Raw genomic sequence first — 11,533 nt, forward strand, 5'->3', positions numbered from 1 at the left:
AATTATAGTATGAATCATTTCAATAATCATATCAAATAAGTTTGGTTAAAGATTATTCAATATAGTGCTCCATTGTTGACAAGTATTAAACTTGGTAACTTTTTTGAATGAGAATCATGTTTCACACTTTCACCTACTCGATCACCAGATCTCATTGTGGTTTGAGGGGGAGGGTGCACACATATATACACATGCATACATACATGCACATACACTCTATCATTTGAGACAAAACAAAAAGAGTTGATACCAAATAATGACGTACGTAATGGGAAGACAAAAGAATGGTTGGAAGGAATGGGAACAACTAATGAGATCATTCGGTGATTTGGAGAAGTTAGTGCAGTTGGAGGTTGCATTATGGTTAGGGTAGGCAAACGTACATTTATAGTACATCAAAAACCATTCATTTCACATTTTCACTACACCTACACACACACATATATATACAACTACACATAAACATATAACTAAAAACAACAACATTATTAGTTTTATCCCCTCGATATGATCTGTCTTAATTAGTGGGTGAACCAAACAATAGTACTATGTATGAAAGTGGTTAAATTAGTTTAAACTTTGTAATTATATTTATTCATTTTCTATACATTATCTCCCGAGTTTGCGGTACGGTACATGGTGCCATATTCCACCAAAGAAAATATCTATATTTAGAAATAACTATACATATTTATTACTTGTAAAAAAAAACACTTTAATTAAATATAAATATTATCATTTAAAATACATAATTTTAAATTATAATGACCTATTTTTATAGATTTTGTTTAATGGACGTGAACTAAAACATGCACTATATGTGTTGTTATTATTATTATTATTTTTCATTGTATGTGTTGTTATTTTTATTTACTTGAAACGATAAATATAATAATATAATACAATCAAATGATCAATTAATGAATTATTTCAGGAGTTAGGGCCGTTTTAAATTTTTGATCACAACTCATAACTTGAGGGTGGGTCTTTCTTAATTAGGTATGACTTCAAAGTTATAGGCCGGGTGTTGGTTATTAGCTAGCACTTAATTAATTACGTGGGTATAGTATATTCTCCTTAAATATATGAAGTTATATTATAAGAAATATATTTATATGTTGTTTGTATATAACTGATGTTATTATATATTTAGTTGAAATTATAATATGAGATTTGTCATACATTTGTTAGATGTATGTACAAATTTGTAAATTAAAGTATATAAAATGCATAAATACGTTTATGTACAACACAAATTTTCCTATACATGTAATACACCTTAAAATTTAATATGAAACAAGTAAATCTCTGACATCTTGTTATCAACCTTATAATATGCATATAAACAAAATAACATATGTTAGGTATTATTATTATTATTATTATTATTATTATTATTGCATAATGCAGTAATATTATGGGAAGTTATAAGGACCAGATCTCCAACTTCTTCTTGTTGTGTTGTTAAAACATATATATGCAGTGTTTTTTTTTTTGTTTTTTTTTTGTTGGGGGGGGGGGGGGGCATAATAATGCACTAATATTACAAGAAATTATAATAATCTCCAAGACTTTTTATTATCAACCTTATATAAGGTATGTTGGGCATATGATGTTTTGCTAAAATATTTTTTTCTCACAACGTACATTTAATATTAAAAACTCTTTTTTTTTTTCCGCTAAAAGGAGGGCTTGAACCTCCGACCTTATGGTTAACAACCATACACTCTAACCAACTAAGCTATTCCAGCTTTTTATTTTTATTTTCTTTTTTAAAATAATGTTAGATTCTCACAAATTTTTATTTTTGACATGACTTCATTTGGTTATTTAAACATTGAATAAGTACTGACCTTGTTTATTAATCCGTGGTTAGCGAGTAGTGTATTTTGTTAGCTGTTAGCGGATTGCGAATTGTGTTCATGATTTTGACTAGTAGCTTGTATTAGTGATTTACAAAAAAAAAATGTTTGGTAATTAAATCTAATTGTGTAATGTTAGCAATTAATATATAAAATGACCTATAAGGACATAATAATGATAATAATAAATTATTATTATTATTATAAAAATAAAAAATAATAATAATGGGAGCCATGGTCCCCTTAATTTACCACTCACTTTTCTCACAAATTACAACTCACTTTTCCCAAATGTGGGAAAAATGGAGGGGAGCATTGAGGCTCCTTATAAGTTACACTAATATTTGCTTGCCGCAAGATCAGACTCCTCTATTAAATGTGCTTCAAGGCTCCTATTTGAGAGCAATACCATTTTTTTTTTATTTTTTAAATAATGAGGGGTGTTTTGGGAAAAGCAAATTCTTTTCCCAAAACCCCAACCTCAAATAATGATAGCTAAAAAAAGCGTTTGAGATTTCAGTGATTTGGAGTAAAACACTACTCCCAATCTGCCAAGTTACCAAACTAGATTTTTTGTCGTTTGACTTTGTCAAAGCATAAAAAATGACGATTCCATCGAAGTTTTGACGAATTCGCTATTTAGCAAACAAAATCATTGTGTGATATTGTCTCACCGTGAGACGTGTAATACTATGAAAATTTTATTTATAACCCAGTATTTAATAAATGTTTTTTTTTTGAATACTACTAACTCTATTATAATGCAGTATCTGTTCATAACTATTTTCTCAACCTATTGAAGCACAAGAGTCAGTATTGCCTCCACTGAGACTCAGACCCAAGGGAAGGGTTTGATGCCACTGGACCACAAGGTCAAAAATATGACTGCAGTATTTAATAAATGTTTAATTTGTAACTGTTATGTTATATAATAGTCAGTATAAAATATGACGTTGAGAAGTATTATTTAAATGAGTAAATCAAATTTAAAGAAAATAGAATCCGGCCTCCATATTCTATGCTTCAATTTCTTGTTTTGAGAAGCAATCTACGAAATCTAGATCATTCAACGTGCCAGGTAATCATGTTTAACACAAAGTGACGATATCTTCTTTTGCCGGTCAAAGTGGAGTATATCTAATTGCCCATACCTACAAGCATTCCAATTTCTAAGATGTATACGCCTCCAAAACCTTTCACCTTCCCTTACATAATATCATAACACCTTACACCTTGTCTCAATCCAACTAAACATACAAATTTATCACATAAATAATTCATATCATCACATACTATTTTTGTATATCAATTATTATAAATCAAGAGCAACCAAATACCATTTTAAAAAAATAGAATAATAATTTAGATGATAAATTCAAAAAATTTAAATTTTGATAATTTAATATCAAATATTTGTGTCTCGTGAAATCATGTATAAATATACTCACTTTGTCAAATTTATCAGTCAAAATTTTGAAATGATCTCCAAGTTTTCAGTTGGATCATCTCACACTATTTTTGAAATAAAACTTTAAGGTGATTGATCGAACTAACTGAATTAATTGACCATACGAAAAGAATATATTTACTTCCTCCCAAATGTCTTGTCGGGTCGGAGCTTAGAGACTCTTAAAGTCGGGGATTCAATCTTTCGGGACTCGAGTATATTTAAGAAGAGCACGCAAAGCAAAGGGCGCGGAGTTGTGGGCCCAGTGTGAGACTCCGTCCGTCGTCACCCAACACAAAAGCAAAATCCCGGCCCCGTCTTTGTCTCGATTCTTTCCGCCTCTGCTACTCCTTCCCCATAATCTCATTCTTCATTTCTCATTTTCTTTGCCTCATTTCTATCTCTCCCAGACATCAAACTCTCCGCCCAAATACAAAAACCACTATCCCAAAGGTCAATAACAAATCGTACTTTAATATTTTATTCACAATTTTTTATTTCACATATATATGCACTTGTACATACACATGGATATATATATACATACATACACAAAATATAGATATCTAGACTAGACTAGACACGGATATATGTATTATATAGCAGAGAGAGAAGAAAGTTCTGATCTTGCTCCCTCTTCTCCGTGACATATCTCTCGATCTTCTCTCTCTGAACTGCACAGCTTCTTCTTCTTCTCCCACTTTTCTTGCCTCTTTCTTTCCCTTCGTTTTCATTTCGATTGGTTTTCAGGGTTGGGTGTAGAATGTGAAAGCCCCATTTTGGGGATTTATTGGAGTAGTCTTCTTTAAGTCATTGAATTGTGGGGGATGGGGAATAAATTGGGTAGAAGGAGGCAAGTGGTGGATGAGAAGTACACTAGGCCTCAGGGGTTGTACCAGCACAAGGATGTCGACCACAAGAAGCTTCGCAAGCTTATTCTTGACTCCAAGCTAGCTCCTTGCTATCCTGGGGACGATGACTGTGCCAATACCTCTGATCTTGAGGAGTGCCCCATTTGTTTCTTGGTTTGTTCTCTGCTCAAGACTTTCCCTCTTTAATGCGGATTCTTTAAATTGAGGTTTTCGTGTGATGAATAGTAATTCTGTTATGTTTATGACTTTGAAGTTGACATCTCATTTAATGTATTGTTATCCAATTGGTTTTGTGTTGGGATATAATATTTGCTTGTTTTTAGTTTCTGTTAGTTGATTAGCCTACAAGAATTGATTGAATAGCATCTTAGGAACCAACAGAAATGAAAGTTGGATGGGATAGTTGGGATTCTACCTTCTTGTGGGTATCCAAAGCTACAGATTGAAAATTGGGAATTTTTTTTCTTTAACTGCCAATTTTTGTATCCCTGGTGTTGAGATACAAGAACTGGGTCAGAATCTTGCTTAAGATATTGTTTAGAAATGGTTTGGATAATAGAAGTGCTTTGATCAATAAAGATGAGTCTAAGTCAGGAGCATACCTACAGGAAATAAGGATGGTATCTTTGTCCCTCTTGCAATTATGTGACAATTGCACCCATGATCCTCAGCTTAGGTAGTTGACAGTGAGGGGACATAGACCTAAAGTTAGGTTTTTAACTCCCATCCCCGATGTATGTACCAAAATACCAAACATCAATTTTGGGTGTAGCTTTCGGTGTTTGAATCCCATTCTGATGTTGTAATTTGAAAGTGCAGGTTTTTTTTTTTTTTTTATACAAGTTTCTCAGATTATAGTTAATTAGTTATATAATTGTATGTGTCATTCTATGGTTGGAAAAATGTGATATTTCTCCCCCCCCCCAATCTTTTACTTGAATGCTCATAAGTTGAGTTTTCGGTGAGGGTTGGTGTGGCATAGTGGGTTGAAGAAGTTATAGTACAAACCTCATCTTTGCAAATCTAATTACTGTTGGCTATTATGCGACTTTAATTCTATCATTTTCCTTGGACTTTTCAGTACTATCCGAGTCTCAACCGTTCAAGATGTTGCCTGAAAGGCATTTGTACAGGTATTATTTGATACAATTGGCTCAATGTGATTCATTCTCTTCACGGATAGCTCTTCATTATTTTAAAATCTATTTTCTTTCTTTGTTTTATTTCAACAGAGTGCTTTTTGCAGATGAAGACACCTAATTCAACCCGTCCAACACAGTATCCACGATTTCTTCTACATCCATTTCTATTTTGGTTTTATATCTATTTCCAAATGTTTAATTCTTGCTGATCTTTCTTAACCTCCTAAGATGCCCTTTTTGTAAAACTTCAAATTATGCTGTTGAATATCGTGGAGTAAAAACGAAGGAAGAAAAAGGCATGGAGCAAATTGTATGATTCACACGCCATAGTTTGATTGTTGTTACTCATCATTCTGAGCATATCATGCTGAATTTGAATCTCAGCCGTGATTTTTTTTTTTTAACCTGTATATTTCACTGCTTTAGGAGGAGCAACGAGTTATTGAAGCCAAAATACGGATGAGGCAGCAGGAACTTCAAGATGAAGAGGAGAGGATGCTGAAACGAAGAGAGATGTATTCTTGTAGCAGTAGCAATGGACCGAGCGAGGAGTATTGTTCTACAGCAGGTACTGAATTTTCTCCACGTGTAGACCCTCCACTTCGTATGAATGTTTCTGAAATTCTGATTAATAACGATCGCTTTACTGTATGATGTTGCTTGCAGGGCCATCATTTGCTACTGCAATTGAAGGTTCAGAAGTTGTTACTTCTCATGAGATTTGTGGCGCTCCTGCAATTCGTCCATCTTTACGGCCAAGACAGAACAGGTAATAATCTGAATGCCCGAATTTTAAAATCAATTACAGGCATTTACTCTATAATCAACTTGGTTTTTAGCTAGCCTTAACTGTTCTTCAATTTATCTGGGTTGGTATTATTAGTTCATGTATTATGAACTTCGGAGTTTGAGGTATCAATAACCCATAGATGTCATACAAATTGGTGCAAATGCCATCAGTATTTTACATAACAATTTGAAAAGGATTAGAACCATGTTGATATAGTATTGAAATCTAGGCCTTGTGATATTTCGAAATTATTTCTTTTAAAGTTCAGGGCATTCGACTTCTGATTTCAGGGACAAATATCTGCCTTTTGAATTAAGTCCTAATGTTTATATCAATCCAGAATATGTTAATATAATGTGTATTAGATGCTAACGTCTGAATGTATTCTGTGGTCTATTCTTATGCCTGAATTTTCAACAGGGAAGATGAATTTGATTTGGACCTTGAGGACCTAATGGTTATGGAAGCTATATGGCTGTCTATTCAGGTACTTATCGATTAAAAGTCAAAATATTAGTCTGCTTTGTTGAGTCCTAAATATTGCTAAACTTGAGTCCTAGTTTGGTTTCTCGAAATGTTTAACTCCAGTAATTTGCAGTTACTGTCACATTTGTAATGCTTCCATTTGTTTATGGATATAGTTTTCTATCTTTCACAATCCTTTTCCTGATTTTTTTTGAGTGACGAGGGATACCCACAGTCACTACCCGAAAGTGTACACTGTGTAAACTCTGCCTTGTGACCCTAGAGGTAAACCAGCCTAGGACCTAGGTTGCCCATAGGTGGCTGATTGGCTGGCTCAAACCAAGAAGGCCAATAGGCCACTCCTGAGAGTCGAATTTGAACCTCGTGGTTACCAAGTCAACAATCTATCCTGATTTTTCTTTTCCTATTTCATCTTGCATGTTTTAGGCAGTATACAGTTTGGAGTTTTGGTAACTTCTAGAGTTCTAATGTTGTCCACTTATTAACTGTGCAAACATGATTTTGATAGGAAAATGGCAGAAATCGGAGTCAAAGCTATGCCGATGCAGCAGCTTCAGAACAATACACCACAGAAGATCGCTGTGCAGCCATGACCTCGGCAGGAGGGTCTTCTCCATCCCCTTCTGGAGGTCTCGCTTGTGCAATTGCAGCCCTTGCCGAGCGCCAGCAAATGAGCGGGGAGTCCTCCAATAGTTATGGTGGGGACAAATCTTCGTGCGATGAATATCAGGCGAGTGGCAGATTTCCCAACAGAGCGGTGGATCAAGAACACCAAGACTACCACCCACCTTTGGAGAGACATACCAGGTTGTCACTGGAATCCCAGATAGCAATAGACTGCGACGACAGGGAATGGGCTGACCACGGGTCAGTGGTGGCAGAACCGGGAACCAGCTACGCTCACTCTAATGAAATGGACGAGGTTGCAAGGCAGCCGCTTTATCCTCCAGAAGGCGAAATCGAGAACAGTTTTCAGCACACCTCCTCTGCCCCCATCGTTCCAGAAAGTTTTGAAGAGCAGATGATGCTAGCCATGGCTGTTTCGCTTGCGGAGGCCCGAGCAAGGACCAGCACACCGGGTGTAGCCTGGCACTAGTCTTGAAGGTAAGGTTACTGAAGATTGATTCATAGTACCCCCCCCCACCCCACATTTGCAATTGCTTCTTGCTGTTATTCCCCTATGTCTCACTTTTCTACACTTTGTAAACGCAAAATAGAGAAAATTATTGCAGTGAATGAAATTGTCATCTGTTCATCCCCATTCATTTCATTATAAATTCAACCAAGGCTTCTGTATATTTTGCATTATATGAACACGCAACTATGGTTAAGGACACTGGAATCACCCTATCCCTAGTAAGATCTCTCTTTTTCTAAATACTTGAAAAACAATGTAGTTGGTAGTTGTTTTTAGTCTTTGCCTGTTCTGGGCCCTTCATATCTGGGCATCAAATGGGGCAATGGACTCACAATCACTCAAAGTGAACTAACCCCTTAGCTTGTCCTTTACAACAAACTAATGAATCCCTAGGCATCACCATGTGAAATTTGCTGATGCCAATTATACAAAAAGCCCAATTTTATTTTGAGTTTCGGTGCATTCTTAGTAGAACCATTTAATTCATGAATATGTTAAAACATTTTTTTTAGTAACTGTATAACATGTATAGTGGAAGCCAAAGCAGATCAACTATACCTCTCATAGTTAATTTCTCAATTTGTGGAGAACTACAAGAAATTTTGTCTCACACTCTGACCAATATACTTAATTAAGGTTACATCCCATCATGTTGGTATTCCGTTTTCAACCAAATAGAATACTTCACTTCAATAAAAATAAAGTGAAACTAAAATAAGCATTCTAATAAACGGAAAAAAGTCTCAATTTTATAGAAAATGTCTTCCTAGTTTTCTTTTTATTCTCTTTATTTTCTCATCTCTCTTCACTCTCAACTTTTTTCAAGTTACTTTTCAGATTATTGTTACCGCCGCCACCAACACTAATACCACCACCACCTAGGGATGACCACGGTTCGGTAAGTTCGAACTGAACCGTCTACTGTCGGAACCAAATCGAAACCAAAAGGTTCCGGTTCTGGTTTCGATTGCATAAGTGACAAAATAAATTAAAAAGTTATTATAGTTTAACATTAAAGTTTAAATATTTGATATCACAATTTTTTTAAAAAAATTCTAAAAAGATAATTTTCCTACCTTCAACCAAACACCAGCAAATTATAATATTTTTAAAAAAATGAGTCATTTTTTAGAAATCATTTTTCAGGTTTTCAAACGACCCTAAGTTTGATTAGATTACTAGTCAAATTTGCACCCAAACAAAAAAGACAATAATTATATAAAAATATATTGGAGGAAGAATTATATAAAATATAGAAACATTTTAAGGTGTCAATGGACACCCATGAGTCCATGACTCATACCCAGTATCATCCCAAAGCGGATAGTGAATGCTTTAAATTTGTACTACATACAAAGTCAATATTATTCTACATTTTTTTTTTACTTTAAGTTTATAGAAGAGGCATAGTGTCGATCATCATCATAACCTTTTCCATAAAATATATATTATACGGAAAGATGTAATAGAATAATCAACAAACATAAAAGGTTGCTCTAAATTTAGTCGTGCTATATATACTGTTCAAAATATCATAGAAATATATAATAAGTTTCATGACTTCAACTAAAACCTATATAAATATCAACTCCAAATCCACAACTCCACAACTAGAGTGAATACATGGAAAGATTAATAAAATCAGAGTAGATGCAATATTGTCACGTTATACCATATCTTCCCACGCACATTCACATGTAGAACGTATGAAAATTTATTTATTGTCAAAATATTGGTAAAGAAAATGAATAGGTTGGTCCAACATAATAGAGAGTGACAAAGTAGGAAAGCATTAAAGGGGGTAATAAGCAAAGTTTGATGTAGTAGTTGAGCTTACATTTAAAAGTTTCACATGCATTGCTTATCATAATATTCAAGTTGGAAAGAGTAGCTACTTTTCACATGTTTTGTCATGGCCCAACCTTCGATCATACCATGTCCAATCAATCATTACTACCTAAGGTCCACTTGCTCAATTACTTTATACTAATTGGAATCACCTTGTAATGTGTCTTGACCCACTTTTTCTTTTCTTATTTTTTTTAACCATGCTACAAATTTCTCATATATTTTCTTTAAAAACTTACCCTATTGGGTGACATCATATGATTAGTAGCTATATTTATTTTTTTAAATTAGTTGTAGAATCAATCAATTCATTGACACCCAATAAATGAAAGTCACTTCATGGGCGAAGTTTGGAGGAGAAAAGAACTTTTTTTTTTTTGCTCGAGGGAGACCCTAACTATTTGAGGGTGCGCGTTAAGTAAATTCTGCTCCCATGTAATAGGGATATCCCACAAATTACTCTAGAAAGATCCCAGGTGACAAGCTCAATCGAGAGGGTATCTTTAATGAGTACAATTTTCGTTACATATCTAAATTTTATTAGATAAAAAAATTGTGTTTTTTTGTTTTTGTTTTTGTTTTTTTTTTCCTCCACTTTTGATCATTTGGCTATTGTATGTCTTTCAAATATGGTTCCTAACTATCATTTTTTTCTTCATCTAGTGCATGACTATCAAATTCTTGTCATATTTGGTTATTTGATCTAATCAATTATTGGCCAATCTTGATTGATTTTTTTTATCAACACTAGCCACAATATCACTATATTCAACTATGTTTCTATATACACCTCAAATTTACATAATAGAAATACTCTTTCAAATAACTAACATAACTATTATGTGGGAGGTTTCAGTTAAAATTGATCCAAATGTCAAATTTGATAAACATTTAATAGCTAGTCAAAAATTAAATGTGAGAGAAATACAATATATAATTGAGGGCTAAAAGTGTTTCAATGAAAAATTATAACTCTTTTTCCTAAAAAGATAGAATATACCAAGTACACTAGTCTCTGTAATTAGCTACCATTTAATTATGTTAATTGCTTTGTGGGTCCAAATTCAAAATCTTGGTCAATTGTAATGGAAAGGAATAGATTATAATCTACTTAGTTTGAATTTCAAACTATAGATACAAAATTAATTGAATAATATATAGTTTTAGACAAAAATGGCTCCCTGTGATGCGACTACTTCACTTAGATGCAGATCATATTCTCAATGCCCAAGGTGGAAATGCCATTTTTTTTTCAAAATAAACAATAAAAAGGTATATTTGTAACTTTTAAATAAATTGTATATAAAAGTAATTAAATATGTATCACTTTATATATTTGTAAAAGTGACATTTTTACGTACTTATCCCCGAGCTTCATGTGTTTGAAACCCACCTAATGAACTAAGCTTGTTGGTTTTGACAAACACAGTTGAAGTTGATCTATATTCATGTGACTTTTTTTTTTTTTCTTTCCACTATATAAAAAAGTACAAAAAATATATATATCATTTAAATACCAATAACAATACAATAAATTCATTGCGGTCGAGTGGCTCCCCACAGGTTCAAATTATACAGATACTGCATTGTAAAACAGTCAGTAAAAGAAAATAGACAGATATTTTGACGGTGTAAAAATTTTATAAAAAAATTAAAAGGCATTGGAATGGGGAAATGCAGAAGTGGTGGACCTGAAACAAGTTCCTTCCACGTATAAGAGACATTTTATTGCTTTATTTGATGAAGCATGGTCCCAGGCCACGCCCTAAAAGAATATTCAAAGCTGCAATGGAGTTGAACTTGAAAGGTTAAAAAAATGGAGGCAATGCTATCCAAAAGCAGCTAAAAAAATGGGTTTCAAAACTACACACTTCCTACTACTGTACTATATCTACTTTTGTGTTGACATGCCAGCCCACATACAAAAAAAAAAAAAAAAAAAAAAAAA

General features: G+C 33.6%; 1 protein-coding gene and 1 non-coding gene across 2 annotated transcripts; one reads left to right on the plus strand and one right to left on the minus strand.

The window, feature by feature from the left end:
- Window positions 1–1,677: 1,677 nt before the first annotated feature.
- TRNAN-GUU lies at window positions 1,678–1,751 on the minus strand. The gene has a single exon. It is a non-coding gene; the product is annotated as a tRNA-Asn (tRNA).
- A 1,895-nt stretch (window positions 1,752–3,646) lies between these two features.
- On the plus strand, window positions 3,647–7,895 carry LOC116010667 (E3 ubiquitin-protein ligase DA2L-like). The gene is made up of 8 exons (XM_031250163.1): window positions 3,647–4,334; window positions 5,263–5,314; window positions 5,414–5,459; window positions 5,552–5,633; window positions 5,750–5,891; window positions 5,990–6,092; window positions 6,534–6,600; window positions 7,108–7,895. Exons 1-8 carry the CDS (start codon window positions 4,137–4,139, stop codon window positions 7,693–7,695), a joined length of 1,278 nt encoding a protein of 425 aa, XP_031106023.1. The 5' UTR covers window positions 3,647–4,136; the 3' UTR covers window positions 7,696–7,895.
- The last annotated feature ends 3,638 nt before the right edge of the window (window positions 7,896–11,533 follow it).

The sequence above is a fragment of the Ipomoea triloba genome, chromosome 2, assembly GCF_003576645.1.
Source record: "Ipomoea triloba cultivar NCNSP0323 chromosome 2, ASM357664v1".
In the NCBI taxonomy this organism is placed as follows: domain Eukaryota; kingdom Viridiplantae; phylum Streptophyta; class Magnoliopsida; order Solanales; family Convolvulaceae; genus Ipomoea; species Ipomoea triloba.

Bases quoted from the DNA above. Each gene is read 5' to 3' on its own strand.
- LOC116010667 (XM_031250163.1), top strand. From the start codon at position 4,137: ATGGGGAATAAATTGGGTAGAAGGAGGCAAGTGGTGGATGAGAAGTAC. The intron at 5,634-5,749 runs GTATGATTCACA...TCACTGCTTTAG, and splicing joins AAAAAGGCATGGAGCAAATT to GAGGAGCAACGAGTTATTGA. The intron at 6,093-6,533 runs GTAATAATCTGA...AATTTTCAACAG, and splicing joins TTACGGCCAAGACAGAACAG to GGAAGATGAATTTGATTTGG.